General features: G+C 44.0%; 1 protein-coding gene across 2 annotated transcripts in view; it reads left to right on the forward strand.

The window, feature by feature from the left end:
- LOC121541426 (protein FAM102A-like) overlaps window positions 1–21,449 on the forward strand; it is a 75,144-nt gene extending 53,695 nt beyond the window's left edge. For both annotated transcript variants that reach the window (XM_041850425.1, XM_041850424.1), the window contains exons 5-12: window positions 11,596–11,712; window positions 13,777–13,823; window positions 14,102–14,274; window positions 14,550–14,657; window positions 15,794–16,028; window positions 16,906–17,030; window positions 17,225–17,294; window positions 17,417–21,449. In XM_041850425.1, the coding sequence (XP_041706359.1) occupies window positions 11,596–11,712; window positions 13,777–13,823; window positions 14,102–14,274; window positions 14,550–14,657; window positions 15,794–16,028; window positions 16,906–17,030; window positions 17,225–17,294; window positions 17,417–17,462 (921 nt within the window). In that variant the 3' untranslated portion in view covers window positions 17,463–21,449. The remainder of the gene's footprint in view (window positions 1–11,595; window positions 11,713–13,776; window positions 13,824–14,101; window positions 14,275–14,549; window positions 14,658–15,793; window positions 16,029–16,905; window positions 17,031–17,224; window positions 17,295–17,416) is intronic.
- The last annotated feature ends 660 nt before the right edge of the window (window positions 21,450–22,109 follow it).

The following is a 22,109-nucleotide window of genomic DNA, read 5'->3' on the forward strand; positions in this document are numbered from 1 at the left end:
CATACTTTGGGGCTGTTTTTCTGCAAAGGGACCAGGACGACTGATCCGTGTAAAGGAAAGAATGAATGGGGCCATGTATCGTGAGATTTTGAGTGAAAACCTCCTTCCATCAGCAAGGGCATTGAAGATGAAACGTGGCTGGGTCTTTCAGCATGACAATGATCCCAAACACACCGCCCGGGCAACGAAGGAGTGGCTTCGTAAGAAGCATTTCAAGGTCCTGGAGTCTCCAGATCTCAACCCCATAGAAAATCTTTGGAGGGAGTTGAAAGTCCGTGTTGCCCAGCGACAGCCCCAAAACATCACTGCTCTAGAGGAGATCTGCATGGAGGAATGGGCCAAAATACCAGCAACAGTGTGTGAAAACCTTGTGAAGACTTACAGAAAACGTTTGACCTGTGTCATTGCCAACAAAGGGTATATAACAAAGTATTGAGAAACTTTAGTTATTGACCAAATACTTATTTTCCACCATAATTTGCAAATAAATTCATTAAAAATCCTACAATGTGATTTTCTGAATTTTTTTTTCTCATTTTGTCTGTCATAGTTGACGTGTACCTATGATGAAAATTACAGGCCTCTCTCATCTTTTTAAGTGGGAGAACTTGCACAATTGGTGGCTGACTAAATACTTTTTTTCCCCACTGTATAACATTATATTGGTTGCAGTATAATAATTTAAACTGAAAAACTCTTACGTTTTGAATACATCGTCATTTTGTGTATCAGTTCATAAACCATGTGCCATGTAATCGGTACATCGAAAATCTCTATTTTGTAATCTATTTGGCACAAGTGTCAATTTTTTGGTCCTTAAATTAAACTGGTATACTTTTTTATTTATCACAATTTTCTTTCACCAATTTTGGTCTTTAATGCAGGGCCGACAGACAAGTTCCTTACTTTCTCCCCCTTCCACTTGCCTCTTCCATTTTTGCGGTAATGCCGCAATTAGTTGGTTGTAATTTTGAGTAGAGCAGACATTTCCATATATCTTTGTTAGCTGCATGTGTGACATAACTCCACCAATCCTATTTATGATATATTTTACAAAGATTAAACAATTTTTATTTTTTTATTATCAATTAGTATATTAGAGTTTAACCATAATATTTGTTGTAATATTTGTTCTGTCTTTTCTGGTGGATTAAACTGAAATTGCAACCAACTTTTAAATTTTTGGCTCATATAATTTAAAAAACAAGTCAATAGGTGTAGGCAAGGCCATAAGCAAAAAGGTAAACTGGGAGTTAATCAGGGTCATTTTTCCACAAATTGACAGGTATTTTCCTTTCCATGGTAGCAAGATCTTATCTATTTTTGCTAACTTTCTATTAAAATGTATTGTAGTGAGATTATTGATTTATTTCGGGATATGAAAACCGAGTATGTCCACTTCACCGTCAGACCATTTAATTGGTAAACTACACAACTAGCTTGATTGAGCCTCCGCCATGTACAGTATATCTCACTAGGTCAGGATATTTAAGCCTCCATATATCCACTAGTTCCAATATATCCATGATATTTGTGGTTTCCTTAAGTGCATGAGGGTGATAGTTTGTAGTGTGATTTCATTTACGGTCCATTGAGGTATTTAAAACTGTATTATAATCTCCCACCATAATAATAGAGTCTTGTATTGCTTGTAGGCTTGATCAATTATTATATTTATTTTATTTTTATTTATTTTTATTTAACTAGGCAAGTCAGTTAACAACAAATTATTATTTACAATGACGGCCTACCAAAAGGCAAAAGGCCTCCTGCGGGGAAGGGGGCTGGGAATTAAAAATTAAATATAAAAATTAAGTATAGGACAAAACACACATCACGAGAAGAGAGACACCACAACACTATATAAAGAGAGACCTAAGACAACAACATAGCATGGCAGCAACACATGACAAAACAGCATGGTAGCAACACAGCATGACAATAACATGGTAGCAACACAAACATTATATATATATTTTCCAAGAAGCGTGGCTCATCAATATTTGGACCGTATAGATTAAAGAGCCAAATCTGTTTATGGTCCAATAACATATTTAAAATAATCCACCTACCTTGCGGATCTGTTTGAACAATTTGCACGTTCGGATCAAAATGATTGTTAATTAATATCATCACCCCTTTTGAGTTTCTTTTCCCATGGGAGAAGTATATTGCCCCCCCCCAGTCCTTTTTACACACAACTTCATCAAAAATGTTGAATGAGTTTCCTGTAAACAATAGATATTATATTAATGATCTTTTAGCCAGGTAATGTCACAAATTCAGCCGAGGCTGCCCCTCCTCCTTGCTCGGGCAGGTTTCGGCGTTCGTCGTCACTGGCTTACTAGCCACTACCGCTCCATTTATCATCACTCCATTTGTCTTGTCTTGTCTTGTCAATCACACACACCTGGTACTCATTCCCTCATTAGTCTGTGTATTAGTGTTCCCTCTGCTCCCTTGTCCTTTGTGAGTGATTGTTCATTGTGAGAGTGAGTAGCTCGGTTGAGCTACTCTTTCCTTGTATGTAGCCAAGGTGGATTTTTCCCTTGTGCTAGTTTCATTTTGACGCTTGCTGTGCTTTATTCATGTACACTGAATAAACTCTGGATTTCGGTGTTTTACCTCCTGCGCCTGACTCCGTCATTCACACCTCATCACAGAATCACTCACCTCTATGGAGTCAACAGGAGAGGAGCGCATGCCTGGAATAGTGGCAAGGGTCCAGGAACATTCCACTATGCTGGCCAGCTTGGGGGAAGCGATGGATCGGGTTCTTCAGGTCGTCCAATGCCTGGAGAGAAGAGGAACTGATCCGTCGAGACCAGCTGGCCAACCGGATCCAGCCACCTACATCACAGCACCCGGAGGGATCCAGATATCTCGACCACGGGCGTTCGATGGGACGCCGGCTCTATGTCAGGGATTCCTTCTCCAACTGGAGCTGTACTGCTCCAGTGTCAGGCCGGCGCCATGAGATCGAGAGCAGGTGTCCGTCCTCATTTCCTGCCTCTCGGGGAAAGCCCTGGAGTAGGCCAACACGGTTTGGAGAGAAGGAGGAGCCGCGTTGGAGGACTACAGGGAGTTTGCCCGCCTATTTCGGGCGGTTTTTGATCACCCGCCCGAGAGGCGGGTGAGCAGCTGGTCCACTTGAGGCAGGGGAAGAGGACAGTACAGGAGTTCGCGCTGGAGTTCTGGATTCTGGCAGCAGGATCCGGGTGGAATGAGCGGGCCCTGACCAACCAGTTCCGGTGCCGTCTACGGGAGGACGTCCGACGGGAGCTAGCCTGCCGTGACACCAGTTTGTCTTTTACCGAACTGGTGGACATGGCCATTCGTCTGGATAACCTGCTGGCAGCCAGAGGACGTCCTGGAGGAGGTCTGCCCGTTCCCGCCCCGACCAACGCGGATCCAGAGCTCATGGAGCTGGGTGGTACCGCGCACCGAGAGAGCGGAAGACGACAGCGCCAGTGCCAATCGGATGGCACGAAGGGACATTTCACCACACGTTGTCGTCAGCGCTCTTTTTGGTCAGGAGGCGGCCGCAGGGCACTCTCGCATCACCCCAGGTATTGAGCACCCACACTTGTTCAGAGCCCTCTGCTGCACACTGTACCATACCCATATACTTCCCTGATTACATGAGAGTTCCCAAGTGTAAGGCGCTAGTAGATTCAGGCGCAGCTGGGAACTTTATGGATACAACTTTTGCATGCCGCCAGGGCATTTCATTAGTTCCCTTATCCATTCCACGCCCCATCAGAGCACTTGATAGTCGACCATTAGCGTCCAGGTTGATAAAGGAAGTCACGGTACCAGTCACCATGATCACACAGGAGACGCATTGTGAGCAGGTCAATTTTTCCATAATTGAGTCTCCTACTTTCCCTGTGGTGTTAAGTATTCTGTGGCTAGCACTCCACAACCCCACTTTCTCATGGCCGCAGAGGGTTCTCATGGGGTGGTCGCGAGAGTGTCAGGGTAGGTGTCTGGGTGTTTCCGTTGGTGCAACCACGGTGGAAAGTCCAGACGGTGCCTCCACCATGCGCATTCCCCCCGAATACCATGATCTGGCACAAGTTTTCTCCAAGAATAGGGCATCTAAATTGCCACCTCATTGGGCGGGGGATTGCGCAATAAACCTTCGGGTAGACGCTGTACCTCCCAGGAGTCATGTGTATCCCCTGTCGCAGGCGGAGACGGCGGCTATGGAGACATACGTCACCGAGTCCCTGCGGCAGGGGTACATACGTCCCTCCACTTCACCCGCCTCCTCAAGTTTCTTTTTTGTGAAGAAGAAAGACGGCGTTCTGCGCCCGTACATTGACTATCGACCACTGAACAAGGAGACGATTAGATTTAGTTATCCTCTCCCCCTCATTCCGTCAGTAGTTGAGTCATTGCATGGAGCGCGCTTCTTCACTAAATTAGATCTCAGGAGTGCGTACAACCTGGTGCGTATCCGAGAGAGAGATGAGTGGAAGACAGCATTCAGCACAACCACGGGGCATTATGAATACCTGGTGATGCCCTATGGTTTGATGAATGCTCCCTCAGTCTTCCAGTCCTTTGTGAACGAGGTGTTTCGGGACATGCTTGGTCGCGGTGTAGTGGTCTACATCGATGACATCTTGGTGTATTCCGCTACGCGCGCCGAGCATGTGTCCCTGGTTCGCAAAGTACTGGCCCGACTGTTGGAAAATGACCTTTATGCTAAGGCAGAAAAGTGTATGTTTTTCCAGCAGTCCGTCTACTTCCTCGAATACCGCATTTCTACCACCGGTGTGGAGATGGAGGGCAACCGCATTGCAGCCGTGCGTAATTGGCCGACTCCAACCACGGTTAAGGAGGTGCAGCGCTTCCTTGGCTTCGCCAACTATTATCGGAGGTTTATCCGGGGCTTTGGCAAGGTCGCAGCTCCCATTACATCTCTGTTTACATTTTACATTTACATTTACATTTTAGTCATTTAGCAGACGCTCTTATCCAGAGCGACTTACAGTTAGTGCATACATTACATTATTATTTTTACTTTTTATTTATATATATATTTTTTCATACCCCCCGTGGGAATCGAACCCACAACCCTGGCGTTGCAAACGCCATGCTCTACAAGCTGAGCTACATCCCCTGCCGGCCATTCCCTCCCCTACCCTAGACGACGCTGGGCCAATTATGCGCCGCCCCACGGGTCTGTTGAAGGGTGGGCCGTTCTTCTCAAAGAAGCTCAGCCCGGCGGAGCAGAACTATGGCTTTGGGGATGTCACCTTCTCACCAAGCTGCTTGGCGATGGTCTTGTAGCCCATTCCAGCCTTGTGTAGGTCTACAATCTTGTCCCTGACATCCTTGGAGAGCTCTTTGGTCTTGGCCATGGTGGAGAGTTTGGAATCTGATTGATTGATTGCTTCTGTGGACAGGTGTCTTTTATACAGGTAACAAACAGAGATTAGGAGCACTCCCTTTAAGAGTGTGCTCCTAATCTCAGCTCGTTACCTGTATAAAAGACACCTTTGAGCCAGAAATCTTTCTGATTGAGAGGGGGTGAAATACTTATTTCCCTCATTAAAATGCTAATCAATTTATAACATTTTTGACATGGGTTTTTCTGGATTTTTTTGTTATTCTGCCTCTCACTGTTCAAATAAACCTACCATTAAAATTATAGACTGATCATTTCTTTTTCAGTGGGCAAATGTACAAAATCAGCAGGGGATCAAACAATTTTTTTCTCACTGTATAAAGAAATCTTGCATATCTTAATTTATTTCCACAATTAACAAATAATATGCGTAGTAATGTAGGCAGTTCATCCTAACTGATGGAGCTCAGATACCCCCCTACCCTAAAACACACACATGCTGGTCCCCTGTTGTGACCATTTTCCCATGCATCTCTGTGCAGTCAGACCTTTTGATTATTTTGTGCCACCAGGGCCACAATAATTTGCTCCCTTTCTGATTGTCCGAGTGTGACCCCCCTCCCCATGGGTTACTGCAGCTAGTGTTGTCAGCACTGCCACTACCTAGGTGGGGGCACCCCACTGAAATTCCCACCGGCTAGGTACAAGGTCATCAAGGTTCTCATTAGCAGCTTTGAGAAATTCCTTGTACAGTTGAAGTCGGAAGTTTACATACACCTTAGCCAAATACATTTAAACACAGTTTCAGCTTTTATTTCTTTCATCACATTCCCAGTGGGTCAGAAGTTTACATACACTCAATTAGTATTTGGTAGCATTGCCTTTAAATTGTTTAACTTGGGTCAAACGTTTCGGGTAGCCTTCCACAAGCTTCCCACAATAAATTGGGTCACTTTTGGCCCATTCCTCCTGACAGAGCTGGTGTAACTGAGTCAGGTTTATAGGCCTCCTTGCTCGCACACGCCTTTTCAGTTCTGCCCACAAATGTTCTATAGGATTGAGATCAGGGCTTTGTGATGGCCACACCAATACCTTGACTTTGTTGTCCTTAAGCCATTTTGCCACAACTTTGGAAGAATGCTTGGGGTCATTGTCCATTTGGAAGACCCATTTGCGACCAAGCTTTAACTTCCTGACTAATGTCTTGAGATGTTGCTTCAATATATCCACATAATTTTCCTTCCTCATGATGCCATCTATTTTGTGAAGTGCACCAGTCCCTCTTGCAGCAAAGCACCCCCACAGCATGATGCTGCCACCCCCGTGCTTCACGGTTGGGATGGTGTTCTTCGGCTTGCAAGCGACCCACTTTTTCTTCCAAACATAACGATGGTCATTATGGCCAACCAGTTCTATTTTTGTTTAATCAGACCAGAGGACATTTCTCCAAAAAGTACGATCTTTGTCCCCATGTGCAGTTGCAAACCGTAGTGTGGCTTTTTTATGCCGATTTTGGAGCAGTGGCTTCTTCCTTGCTGAGCGGCCTTTCAGGTTATGTCGATATAGGACTCGTTTTACTGTGGATATAAATACTTTTGTACCTGTTTCCTCCAGCATCTTCACAAGGTCCTTTGCTGTTGTTCTGGGATTGATTTGTACTTTTCGCACCAAAGTACTTTCATCTCTAGGAGACAGAACGCGTCTCCTTCCTGAGCGGTATGACGGCTGCGTGGTCCCATGGTGTTTATACTTGCGTACTATTGGTTGTACAGATGAACGTGGTACCCTCAGGCGTTTGGAAGTTGCTCCCAAGGATGAACCAGACTTGTGGAGGTCTACAATTGTTTTTATGAGGTCTTGGCTGATTTCTTTTGATTTTCCCATGATGTCAAGCAAAGAGGCACTGAGTTTGAAGGTAGGCCTTGAAATACATCCACAGGTACACCTCCAATTGACTCAAATGATGTCAATTAGCCCATCAGAAGCTTCTAAAGCCATGACATCATTTTCTGTAATTTTCCAAGCTGTTTAAAGGCACAGTCAACTTAGTGTATGTAAACTTCTGACCCACTGGACATGTGATACAGTTAATTATAAGTTAAATAATTTGTCTGTCAACAATTGTTGGACAAATTACTTGTGTCATGCACAAAGTAGATGTCCTAACCGACTTGCCAAAACTATAGTTTGTTAACAAGAAATGTGTGGAGTGGTTGAAAAACAAGTTTTAATGACTCCAACCTAAGTGTATGTAAACTTCCGACTTCAACTGTACATGTGACAAAGCATTGTGACACAGGATGGGACTTTTGGGGATGGTTGGTAAAATAGGACAGCGACATGGACCTCCTTAACCGACAGACTTTTTCCCTTTTCCATCAATAGTGTTTATAGTTTATAGGGTTCCCACTAGTTGACAGTAAACTGTGTGTAACCCTTTTAGCTCTTCAGTGACCCTGACCTAAGTTTTTAGGTGTGACCTACCAAGTTTCCCAGCCAGTGTTTAACACAGGTAGCTAAGGGTCATGTCTCGATTGGATACAGCTCATGTCATATTGAAGTTGGAAAATGTAGCATTTTAGCTAACCCTAACCTTAACTTAATTCTCCTTACCTGCTACATTTATTCTCGTAACCTGCTGCGTAAGTTCTCCTAACATGCTAGGAGAAGTCCATTTTAAATAAGCGGTATTCTATCTAGTCAGAACCGTAACTAAGTACTGTGGATAGGGCCATCACCAATAGGCCCTTTGGATTTCTAGAAATGACTGACACATGGTAGCCTTATCATTGTGTGTATACTTGTGCTTTAGAAGAAGTAGTGCATTAAGATATTATAACATCTTTAGTCTCTTGTCACACACTGTTTAGTAGGAAAATGTATTGTCCTTTTTGACATTGAAGACAGTGCATGGAAACTGGGAAGCACTCATAGTGTGAAGAGACAGGGCAGAGGCCAAACATGATTCTCAAATCAAATCAAATCAAATTTTATTGGTCACATGCGCCGAATACAACAGGTGCAGACATTACAGTGAAATGCTTACTTACAGCCCTTAACCAACAGTGCATTTATTTTAAACAAAAAAGTAAGAATAAAACAACAACAAAAAAGTGTTGAGAAAAAAAGAGCAGAAGTAAAATAGTGACAGTAGGGAGGCTATATATACAGTAAAATAAAGTGACAGTAGGGAGGCTATATATACAGGGGGGGTACCGTTGCATAGTCAATGTGCGGGGGCACCGGCTAGTTGAGGTAGTTGAGGTAATATGTACATGTGGGTAGAGTTAAAGTGACTATGCATAAATACTTAACAGAGTAGCAGCAGCGTAAAAAGGATGGGGTGGGGGGCAGTGCAAATAGTCCGGGTAGCCATGATTAGCTGTTCAGGAGTCTTATGGCTTGGGGGTAGAAGCTGTTGAGAAGTCTTTTGGACCTAGACTTGGCACTCCGGTACCGCTTGCCGTGCGATAGCAGAGAGAACAGTCTATGACTAGGGTGGCTGGAGTCTTTGACAATTTTGAGGGCCTTCCTCTGACACCGCCTGGTATAGAGGTCCTGGATAGCAGGGAGCTTTGCCCCAGTGATGTACTGGGCCGTACGCACTACCCTCTGTAGTGCCTTGCGGTCAGAGGCCAAGCAGTTGCCATACCAGGCGGTGATGCAACCAGTCAGGATGCTCTCGATGGTGCAGCTGTAGAATTTTTTGAGGATCTGAGGACCCATGCCAAATCTTTTTAGTCTCCTGAGGGGGAATAGGCTTTGTCGTGCCCTCTTCACGACTGTCTTGGTGTGTTTGGACCATGATAGTTCGTTGGTGATGTGGACACCAAGGAACTTGAAGCTCTCAACCTGTTCCACTACAGCCCCGTCGATGAGAATGGGGGCGTGCTCAGTCCTCTTTTTTTTCCTGTAGTCCACAATCATCTCCTTTGTCTTGGTCACGTTGAGGGAGAGGTTGTTGTCCTGGCACCACACGGCCAGATCTCTGACCTCCTCCCTATAGGCTGTCTCATCGTTGTCGGTGATCAGGCCTACCACTGTTGTGTCGTCGGCAAACTTAATGATGGTGTTGGAGTCGTGCCTGGCCATGCAGTCATGGGTGAACAGAGAGTACAGGAGGGGACTGAGCACGCACCCCTGAGGGGCCCCCGTGTTGAGGATCAGTGTGGCAGATGTGTTGTTACCTACCCTTACCACCTGGGGGCGGCCCGTCAGGAAGTCCAGGATCCAGTTGCAGAGGGAGGTGTTTAGTCCCAGGATCCTTAGCTTAGTGATGAGCTTAGAGGGCACTATGGTGTTGAATGCTGAGCTGTAGTCAATGAATAGCATTCTCACGTAGGTATTCCTCTTGTCCAGGTGGGAAAGGGCAGTGTGGAGTGCGATAGAGATTGCATCATCTGTGGATCTGTTGGGGCGGTATGCAAATTGGAGTGGGTCTAGGGTTTCTGGGATTATGCTGTTGATGTGAGCCATGACCAGTCTTTCAAAGCACTTCATGGCTACAGACGTCAGTGCTACGGGTCGGTAGTCATTTAGGCAGGTTATCTTAGAGTTCTTGGGCACGGGGACTATGGTGGTCTGCTTGAAACATGTTGGTATTACAGACTCAGTCAGGGACATGTTGAAAATGTCAGTGAAGACACTTGCCAGTTGGTCAGCACATGCTCGGAGTACACGTCCTGGTAATCCGTCTGGCCCTGCGGCCTTGTGAATGTTGACCTGCTTAAAAGTCTTACTCACATCGGCTACGGAGAGCGTGATCACATAGTCGTCCGGAACAGCTGGTGCTCTCATGCATGCTTCAGTGTTGCTTGCCTCGAAGCGAGCATAGAAGTGGTTTAGCTCGTCTGGTAGGCTTGTGTCACTGGGCAGCTCGCGGCTGTGCTTCCCTTTGTAGTCTGTAATAGTTTTCAAGCCCTGCCACATCCGACGAGCGTCAGAGCCAGTGTAGTATGATTCAATCTTAGACCTGTATTGACTCTTTGCCTGTTTGATGGTTCGTCGGAGGTCATAGCGGGATTTCTTATAAGCGTCCGGGTTAGAGTCCCGTTCCTTGAAAGCGGCAGCTCTACCCTTTAGCTCAGTGCGGATGTTTCCTGTAATCCATGGCTTCTGGTTGGGGTATGTACGTACGGTCACTGTGGGGACGACATCATCGATGCACTTATTGATGAAGCCAGTGACTGATGTGGTGTACTCCTCAATGCTGTCTGAAGAATCCCGGAACATGTTCCAGTCTGTGCTAGCAAAACAGTCCTGTAGCCTAGTGCTGATTATTGAAAAGGCATGTGACTGTTGGCCTTAAGGCACCAGTTTCTTTATCTAAGAGGAAGGTGTGAGAACATGGTTCTCCCCTTGTCCATTAAAGAAGGATGTGTGTGTAAATGCGTGTGTGCGTGCATCTCTGCCTGCCTGTGTGTGTGTTAAGGCTGGGTGGATGTTATCATTGAGATTGTGCTTCCCTGTCCCCCTTCTTTCCTCCATATTTGCTGACCCCGTTCATCCGGGAAGAAGGCACTGTACCGGAATGTCAGCTGAATAGAGAGAGAGAGAGAGAGAGAGAGAGAGAACTACTTGTCCCTAATAGAGTTAGAGGCATCACGGTTGGGTGATCTCGCCAGCCTCACATGGATAGTTATGTAACAGCTCTTTTGGGGGTGGTGTGTGTTAGCCCTTCGCTCACCTCCCATCTAGTAGAGTAAAAAGGCTGAAACGGCATGCCGAAAGCCAACATGCACGTCAGGCTTATACAAAATGCATGATGTGTGTGTGTGCCAGTCCCATTGGGTAGCTGCTTTGAAACCACCCATCTCACACTGAAAGGAAACATGCCTAAGTACAGTAATACCAAGGGAAAACCTTATTACAATGGGGGTAGGTGTATGTAATGGATAGTTGGTAACCACATGAGTACCAGTATACCAGAGAATTGTCATTCTATTCTGATAACAGTATACAGGTTTTCTATACGCAATTTGTTATCATCATCTCTCTCTCTCTCTCTCTCTCTCTCTCTCTCTCTCTCTCTCTCTCTCTCTCTCTCTCTCTCTCTCTCTCTCTCTCTCTCTCTCTCTCTCTCTCTCTCTCTCTCTCTCTCTCTCTCTCTCTCTCTCTCTCTCTCTCTCTCCCCTCTCTCTCTCTCTCTCTCTCTCTCTCTCTCTCTCTCTCTCTCTCTCTCTATCTCCCCCTCTCTCTCTCTCTCTCTCTCTCTCTCTCTTTCTCTCTCCCTGCAGCTGGGCTTTGCTGACCTCAACATGGCGGAGTTTGCTGGCTCAGGCTCCACCGTGCGCTGCTGTATCCTCGAGGGCTACGACACCAAGAATTCTCGCCAGGATAACTCCATTCTCAAGGTCACCACACACATACACAGGTCCACATGAGCTCATTGAAGCCCCATTTGCAAAGACATGGCCTCTGCACTTGTCTTTGTACACATGGTGGTGAAACAGAGGGAGCAAGGCCATGCTGAGACTTGTTCGGGAATTGTTCAGGTTGCATAGGCATTTAGAGTGGACAGTTATTTGCACAGTCACTATGGGCCCCGTAGGGCCCCTAAATGGATGAATAGACTGATCTTGCCAGGTGCCACTCTTGTGGCTTATTTCGAACCTGACTCTTTTTATCAAACTTACTCACATACAGTGGGGAAAAAAAAGTATTTAGTCAGCCAACAATTGTGCAAGTTCTCCCACTTAAAAAGATGAGAGAGGCCTGTAATTTTCATCATAGGTACACGTCAATGATGACAGACAAAATGAGATTTTTTTTCTCCAGAAAATCACATTGTAGGATTTTTTATGAATTTATTTGCAAATTATGGTGGAAAATAAGTATTTGGTCAATAACAAAAGTTTCTCAATACTTTGTTATATACCCTTTGTTGGCAATGACACAGGTCAAACTTTTTCTGTAAGTCTTCACAAGGTTTTCACACACTGTTGCTGGTATTTTGGCCCATTCCTCCATGCAGATCTCCTCTAGAGCAGTGATGTTTTGGGGCTGTCGCTGGGCAACACGGACTTTCAACTCCCTCCAAAGATTTTCTATGGGGTTGAGATCTGGAGACTGGCTAGGCCACTCCAGGACCTTGAAATACTTCTTACGAAGCCACTCCTTCGTTGCCCGGGCGGTGTGTTTGGGATCATTGTCATGCTGAAAGACCCAGCCACGTTTCATCTTCAATGCCCTTCCTGATGGAAGGAGGTTTTCACTCAAAATCTCACGATACATGGCCCCATTCATTCTTTCCTTTACACGGATCAGTCAGTCCTGGTCCCTTTGCAGAAAAACAGCCCCAAAGCATGATGTTTCCACCCCCATGCTTCACAGTAGGTATGGTGTTCTTTGGATGCAACTCAGCATTCTTTGTCCTCCAAACACGACGAGTTGAGTTTTTACCAAAAAGTTCTATTTTGGTTTCATCTGACCATATGACATTCTCCCAATCCTCTTCTGGATCATCCAAATGCACTCTAGCAAACTTCAGACGGGCCTGGACATGTACTGGCTTAAGCAGGGGGACACGTCTGGCACTGCAGGATTTGAGTCCCTGGCGGCGTAGTGTGTTACTGATGGTAGGCTTTGTTACTTTGGTCCCAGCTCTCTGCAGGTTATTCACTAGGTCCCCCCGTGTGGTTCTGGGATTTTTGCTCACCGTTCTTGTGATCATTTTGACCCCACGGGGTGAGATCTTGCGTGGAGCCCCAGATCGAGGGAGATTATCAGTGGTCTTGTATGTCTTCCATTTCCTAATAATTGCTCCCACAGTTGATTTCTTCAAACCAAGCTGCTTACCTATTGCAGATTCAGTCTTCCCAGCCTGGTGCAGGTCTACAATTTTGTTTCTGGTGTCCTTTGACAGCTCTTTGGTCTTGGCCATAGTGGAGTTTGGAGTGTGACTGTTTGAGGTTGTGGACAGGTGTCTTTTATACTGATAACAAGTTCAAACAGGTGCCATTAATACAGGTAACGAGTGGAGGACAGAGGAGCCTCTTAAAGAAGAAGTTACAGGTCTGTGAGAGCCAGAAATCTTGCTTGTTTGTAGGTGACCAAATACTTATTTTCCACCATAATTTGCAAATAAATTCATAAGAAATCCTACAATGTGATTTTCTGGATTATTTTTTCTCAATTCGTCTGTCATAGTTGACGTGTACCTATGATGAAAATGACAGGCCTCTCTCATCTTTTTAAGTGGGAGAACTTGCACAATTGGTGGCTGACTAAATACTTTTTTCCCCCACTGTAGCTATCATACATGCTTTACTTTTGTATGCAATGAGGGTAAAAAACGGTAGTTCTTTCAACACAAAGGAGGTACACCGGTAGTTGAAGTGTTCTGTTGTAACATTCTACAATAATATTGATAAAGATGATGTATGATAATGATGATAATGTTATTGTCTTTTCTCTAGGTTATTATTGGAATCACACTTCTGTCGGGGGATCCCTGCTTTAAAACGTGAGTTGGACCTCTGGCGCCACCTTTTGGCCACAATCTATATCATAAAATAAATCACCTCAGATTCTGGATCCTCAGGATTTCCTCCTTTTGCTCTCTTTCACTCTCATCCAAAGAGTTTTCCTCAATCATTGTCTTTTCTGTATTTTGGGGCTCTTGGTTAAAATTATATAAGATATAATCCAATTAATATGTATTTAATGCTTACTATGATTACTTCATACTATAACTACTAAATGATTGAATGGTTTATTTTTATTTGACCTTTGATCCTATAGGCCCCCCAGCACGGCCAAGTTCATCTCCATCCCGGGCCAGGACCCCTCCCTGCAGCTGAACTGTAAGGGCGAGGGCTCCGATGACAACTATAACCCTCCCCCAGGGGGTATCACCAGGACATCATCAGGACGGCCCCTCAAACCCAGACTCCCCTCAGCTCCCCTCAACTCTGGTACGACAGCCTATCACATCAGATTGCTGAAACTTTATTAAAGGGGCAATCTGCAGTTCAAACAAAAACAAAGTCCAAAAATGTATGTACCCAACGCAGATTTCCCCTTTAATGTATTATCTATTTAATCGTTTATTTGCGTCGTTTTGAATAAGTTGACTCTCCTGTTGTCCATACAGGATGCCATTTGTAACATGCTATATTTTGTTTGAAAAAAGTTGCATTTCATGCCACAGAAAGCTAACATCATCCTGTGTGTTGTGTTGTGGCTCCAGGTCTACCTGGGGAGCACTTGGAGCAGAGCCTGTCCAGCCCAGATGAAGTGTTTCACACAGGACACTCCCGGAACTCCAGCTACGCCAGCCAGCAGAGCAAGATATCAGGTCAGTTAGCTTCTTTACATTTACGTCATTTAGCAGACTCTCTTATCCAGAGCGACTTACAAATTGGTGAATTCACCTTATAGCCAGTGGGAGAACCACTTTACAATTATTATTATTATTATTTTATTTTTTTGGTGGGGTAAGGGGTGGGGTAGAAGGATTACTTTATCCTATCCCAGGTGTTCCTTAAAGAGGTGGGGTTTCAAATGTCTCCGGAAGGTGGTGAGTGACTCCGCTGTCCTGGCGTCGTGAGGGAGCTTGTTCCATCATTGGGGTGCCAGAGCAGCGAACAGTTTTGACTGGGCTGAGCGGGAACTGTGCTTCAGCAGAGGTAGGGGGGCCAGCAGGCCAGAGGTGGATGAACGCAATGCCCTCGTTTGGGTGTAGGGACTGATCAGAGCCTGAAGGTACGGAGGTGCCGTTCCCCTCACAGCTCCGTAGGCAAGCACCATGGTCTTTTAGCAGATGCGAGCTTCAACTGGAAGCCAGTGTAGTGTGCGGAGGAGCGGGGTGACGTGAGAGAACTTGGGAAGGTTGAACACCAGACGGGTGCCATACTTACTATTGTGCTATTGTGTATGTTGGCAGCAGTAGGGTGAAGTGGCCCCTAGGCACTGATCTTTGGTCAGTTTGGCATGGTTAAGGTTAGGATTGGTGGAGGGGAAGCTGATCGAAGATCTGTACCCAGGGGAATTTTTGCCCTGGAGCAGGTTGCCACAGGGCCATAGTTACTTGCACTGACTTTCTTGATAACTACTATATTGAGGGGAAATGTACTTGCTACGACTGTGATATGTGGTTCTCTCGCCCAGCTGTCATAAGATGAATGTACGAATTGGAAGTCACTCTGGATAAGAGTGTCTGCTAAATGTAAAATGTAAGTCAGGGCGCGTTCATTCGACCACAGATGACATCTTAGCCCTGGACTAACTCAATTTGGTTTGAGTGATTTGATCTAAAAGATACCTTGATTTCATGACTGGGGAGGAGAATGATGGATAAATTATATCAGTCATAGGGTTATATGACAATACTGTGTGTGTATGTGTGTGTGTGCGTGCCAATGTGTACTGTATGTGCCTGCACAGTGTGTGTGGGGGTCTTATTGACTTGTATGCCCTCCCCTTCTCTCCCAGGCTACAGCACGGAACACTCTCGCTCCTCCAGCCTGACAGACCTCACCCACCGCCGCAACGCCTCAACCAGCAGCAGCACCTCCGGGGGCCTGGGCACCCCTACCCAGACCCCCCACGCCTTTGCCCACCCCCACCCTCTCACAGCAGACCCCCAGACACCAGGAGAGCCAGGCACCAAGCCTGAGAGACCCACGCGGCCCCCACGCCCCGTCCTGCTCTCCAACAGATCCTCCAGGCAAGCCACAGCACACGCACACATAGGTTTTTCTTTATTTTTACTATTTTCTACATTGTAGAATAATGGTAAAGACATCAAAACTATGAAATAACACATATGGAATCATGTAGTAACCAAAACATATATTTGAGATTCTTCAAATAGCCACCCTTTGCCTTGATGACAGCTTTGCACACGCTTGGCATTCTCTCAACCAGCTTCACCTGGAATGCTTTTCCAACAGTCTTGAAGGAGTTCCCACATATGCTTAGCACTTGTTGGCTGCTTTTCCTTCACTCTGCGGTGCGACTCATCCCAAACCATCTCAATTGGGTTGAGGTCAGGGGATTGTGGAGGCCAGGTCATCTGATGCAGCCCTCCATCAAGGCAAAGGGTGGCTATTTGAAGAATCTCAAATATAACATGTATTTTGATTTGTTTAACACTTGTTTGGTTACTACATGAATCCATATGTGTTATTTCATAGTTTTGATGTCTTCACTATTATTCTACAATGTAGAAAATAGTAAAAATAAAGAAAAACCCTTGAATGAGTAGGTGTGTCCAAACTTTTGACTGGTACTGTATGTCATGACATTTATTCCCAAATATCCAAAATGTTGCTGGGTTGCTGGTTCTGGTGCTTCATTCCTGCACCAGAACCAATTACTTTTCTGCAGTAATATATCAAACCCTGTTTAGGCGTACCGTGTCAAAAAGATACACGTCAAAGAACAGTATCTGACACGTCAAATAATTAGACTACTACAACCTAAAAAGCGTTTGATAGTAATAGCTGTGCTCAGGTGTTACTGGTTAACTGCACCACAATCACTGACGGCTGAGAAAGCCTCGATCAGGTGTTGTTGGTTAACCATGTCATGTGACCTGCCAGGAGGAAGAAAGACTCCGTGGAAAGCCACCCCACCTGGGTGGACGACACGCGCGTCGACGCCGACGACATCGTGGACAAGATCATCCAGAGCCAGAACTTTGCTGATGTCAGCAACCATAAAGAAGGTATGCGGAGGGGAGTAGCCGTGACGGAACGGCGAAGACTAGTTGTGAAGATCGTGTTGATGGAATAGCTCATAGAAAATGACGACAGTGAGCGTGACCACACGGTGATAACGTTGTGCTTCTCTCTCTTCTTCTCCCTATTTTATCCCTCTGTGTGCCCTCTCGCTCTCTTTCATTCTTGCTGCCACACACAGACAGCAACCTCAGACTGTTTGTCAGCAAAGATGGGACTACAGCCTTAAGTGGGATACAACTGGGAAGCAGGTGAGTTGTGCATGCAAGAATATCTGTGTACAGTATGTTATGATATGATCAAGAACATATCATTTGTTAAGGTAATCAAATAAAGAAATGAACCCCTTCCTCTTCTTATGTGCTTCCTGTAGGTTGACTGCTGGTGTCTTTGAGCCAGTGGTGATCGAGAGCCACTAGCAATGAGGATGGATGGATGTCAAATCTCTCTTTCTCTCTACCTCCCTCCCTCCACCTCACTCCCTCTCTCAGCTGCTGGGAAAAGGAGGACACGAGGGACACTGAAGACACCTCCACTATTTTGAACTGTTAACGTTTTGTGTGTGTGTCTGTGTGCACAAATGCACATACGGCTGGCTGCCTTTTGATATACACCACTTCAACGAACACCACTATATAATAGATGTAACCCAGATGTAACCTTTTAATCAGATATTTAAGGTGAGGTGTAACGTATGAATAATACATTAATGTAGAAAAGCTTTTATATCGATGCTTTCATTTGGGGGACCGTAGGTGTAAAGTGTGCAAACTACTTGATAAACAGAGAAATGGGAAACCATTGCATCGTGGAAGTTGTAGTGCAACACAAAAAAATCAGGAAAAGGCATTGGAGTCAAATGTGGCTGCCTCAAGTTGGAACATTATGGTTTACCCTATGTGTATAATTTTGTGTATCAATTCAAATGAGGGGATCATGCTAAAATCAAGAAAGACTTGGAGAAATTGAACAGACCATTTGAACTAGGCTTGAATGGGTGGTTTTCAATGTGAAATGTTATATTTTCGATTAACCCCTTGCAATCGTCAAATTCCAGAACAACAGTACTAGACCTGGGGTCAAAGTTACTGTATAGCCCAAATAACCCATGTTATAGAATATATGCATATAAATATGTAATATGACAATACAGTTTATATACAGACCTGAGAAAGATAAATGTGTGCACATATGGCTGGCCATATGCAACTATACATACTGCCATGGTCTATGTATGATTCATCGATTACTCTGGGTAAATGCAGGCAGGGTTGGTCATTGATTACTCTAGTCTAGGCCCTTGGTCCTCTCCTACCTTGGGTCTTTTACATAGTCTTCTTTACGTCCTTAAAGTAAAACACTATTCTGAAGTTCACCAGCTGGCTTGGTGACTGTACTGTGAAAGTTGGAAAATCAGACTAAACTTTTCTTGGTGGGTAGGGACATTTCTCTTTGTTGTCAGTCCCGTGTCTGTCTCAGGATATATGGATGGTTGGTTTCCCTGTATTGTTTTGTCCCTGGGCTGTCACTCATCTGTCCTGTATTTCAGACCTAATTGTTTTGTGTCACCACGCCCATGACATCACTCCCTGTTGTCAAGGACAGGAGCTGTCAGTTACCAGGTTCTGGGATAATTATAAAACTCTTCCTGAGCTGCAAAAAAGCACTTTTGGATTGGTGTTCTCAACAAACCAATTTTTACAGTGTGACACAAAAGGAAACTCGACCGCATGTTATTTCAAACTTGCTTTCTCGCTGCAAGGGAAGAGCATTGTTTTTTAAACCTGGTTACTGATTTTTATTGAATTGGGGCCCATAATAAGTGGTTAAGTTACTGAAGTGGGTTACTAAAGTTAGCTGGCTAACTTCTTAATCCTTCTTTGTGAAATACCTTCTATGTGGGCTTGGCTATATGAACTGTCCAACTGTTGCCCTTCCACTTAAGACTCAATATCACCCGAGATGTTGACTCGTTATCAAGCAAAATCAATTTACAAGTGAATAAGGGCTCTAATGATACAACTGACAGTGGTATCTGGTCATCTTCTCCACAATGACCAAGTTATTCAATTTCCTGGGGGGAAATGTAATTTCATTTCTGTCGCCCCCGGTTTTGAACGCGTTAGAAGAGCATTGCATTGTGGGTATGATGTAGTCAGAGTCAATCAGAGCCATGTCTCATGCAGCTGCCCCATGTGTCACAATGCACCTGGCTAACAATGGAGGGTTTTCAGAAGACGCTCCACCCTCATCCCCAAATGACAATGTCCTCTTGTAGGCGTGTTTGTGCCTGCGTACATCTTTGTGAGGGAGGGAGAGGGAACGAGAAAGTGTGAGTTTGTGTGTGTCCAAGTGTGTGTGTTAGTCTGCGTATTTTTCATGTGAATGTCAGTGCATGCGTGTGTGTGTCTGTCTGTGTGCATGCGTGTTTGTGTGTGTGTGTGTGTCTGTGCTGCAAACGTACGTGCGTGTGCAAGTTGAATTGTGTATGTGGGCTGAAATCAAACCAGCTTGCCACTCGCCTGTCTTACGATTCTTGACCCCTGAGGATCCTTTCAGTTGATCTGAGTCCTCAGCAGGAAAACGCACCTAATGCTTAGCCTGTCTTTTCGCCCTTAGTCTGCTCAATTAACATGTCTTTCAAAGGAAAAGTGATAATGGACTTTTATCTACACACCTGTAGCCTCAACATAGCTTCCTAACGAGGATGTGTTTTATTTACACCACACCAGACATTCATAGCATACTGAGATTTGACATTCAGAGGCACAGAGAGAAAATTTCCAAAAAAAATGGGGCTTTTTGTGCTGTTGCAATGTGCTTTTGTTTTCGTTTCATTCTCCAACTTGCATCATTGTCATTGTAGATGTTGCTGCGCATACTGTATGGGGGTACTCTATGTCCTTGAAAAAAGGAAACATTGAATGCATAAGCTAAAACTCCACTGACATGAATACACATGCATGGGGAAGTGTTAACGACGCAGACATTCTTCTTCGCTTTATTTTAATGTCTCAAACTGATGTGGACCATTCACCTCTATTTCATCAACTTGATATAAGTAAGACACCGAATCTGTGTATTTTAACGGGAGCTTATTTTACAACAAAACTACTATCTTTCTTTCACTCTGCCTCTTTCATTACGTTACACTGTCTCTTAGTAGTATAATAATCATTTTTATTAATGACAAACTGATAATGGTTATAATGGCAAACACTTTATGAATATTTTAGTTTTTTGTATTTCCAAACCAGCTCGCTGGTTTACTTTTTGTATGCAGTGGAGATGTATTGGAAAACCTGTGCTCTTCTTTGTAACACTGAAAAATCTAGTATAATTTTTTTGGGGGACTACACTAAAGAGTTGAAATAATTTATTATTTCTGATTCTCCTGCTACTGTTATTATTTGTACAAGAGGGCTTGTTGTATATTCCTTGTATTGTTTGGGTTCTGTTTTCCTACATACTTGACTGTTTGTAACCAGAGTAGAACCATGAGGTTCTGCTGTCAAAAATGGAGTGCCAAGGACATTCTCCTACATATTTGAAATATGAATGAATCAACACAGGGTGAGATTTCTCTGATGCAACACCTCATCCGATATTTGTCATCGCTTTTTAAATCAACCACAATATCCCCTCCATTTTGTGGGTTGAAGAATTTGGTAGGTAGAGGATGGCAGTCAACAGACTGAGATTGCTCTCTGAAAGACCAAGGGGGAGTACTGTAAATCACTTTCATGGTTCAAAAACTCACATGGGCCTTTCCTAAGGCTCGTCAGCTCAGTAGGTAGAGGAACCATGATTGAATGGGGACCAGATATGCTATTCCTCCCTCTGAAAACTTGGCCGGTATGATATTCATAACCGCTCTTAGGTCTGGACAACTATCTTGACTTAACATTTTACCTATTTTAATTATTTAACCTTCATTTTATACCTGTCATTTTGTCATCTTTGTAAATTGATTTTAAAACTATGCACACGAGTCCAAGACTCTCCGAGAGATCCACACAAACTCATGACCTTGATTAAGAATAAGAATATGAATAAAGATATGAGATGTCTATGATTTAAAAAAAAAACATTTAATGAATTTATATCAATAGACGGCTATTGAAATTACTATTTTTCAGATTTTCCAGAATTATTGTGAGATATTTATTTTACACACACACACACAGGCATTGCTCCAAAGTTTTCTCATCTTATTATTTTCTCCTAAAATAGAATAAATCAATCACTTTAAACTCACATGTGGAGGTACACTGTGACGTGATGAATTGGAACTATATTTCTACACACTATTCTAAAGTTTCCTATTTTAGATTGTGAATGTCTATTTTAACAGTGTAAATGTCATATTTTGTGGAAATAAAGCTATTGTTGGGCATCTGAAAAACTTTTGGGCTGATTTATTACACATTGATAATACAATGCAGCTCAGAATTTCATACAGGAGGCTATACATCAGTGATGATCATGCTGTTACTTTGACTCCATCTTGTAGTGGAAATATGTCTGAGTTACACGTGTACACTAGTATCTTAAGGACACACCCATCACTTACATGTGATTGAGATGTCAGGTAATGAATCCTCCAGCTGGTACCACTTTGACAAGATGTTGGGTGGCCACATTAACATTTACCAATGAGGATGTTGAAATAGATTCATAGGTGGTATTACTCTACTATGGGTAGGCCTACAAATTTGAGAGGGAACCCAACAGCAATTGACAAATGGCAGTGGTGGAAAAAGTACCCAATTGTCATACTTGAGTAAAAGTATAGATACCTTAATAGAAAGTTACTCAAGTAAAAGTGAAAGTCACTCAGTAAAATACTACTTGAGTAAAATTCTAAATGTATTTGGTTGTAAATATACTTAAGTATCAAAAGTAAATGTAATTGCTCAAATATACTTAAGTATCAAAAGTATAAATCATTTCAAATTCCTTATATAAAGCAAAACAGACAGCACCATTGTCTTGTTTTTTTTATTTACAGATAGCCAGGGGCACACTCCAACACTCAGACATCATTTACAAAGATGCATTTGTGT

The sequence above is a fragment of the Coregonus clupeaformis genome, chromosome 27, assembly GCF_020615455.1.
Source record: "Coregonus clupeaformis isolate EN_2021a chromosome 27, ASM2061545v1, whole genome shotgun sequence".
In the NCBI taxonomy this organism is placed as follows: domain Eukaryota; kingdom Metazoa; phylum Chordata; class Actinopteri; order Salmoniformes; family Salmonidae; genus Coregonus; species Coregonus clupeaformis.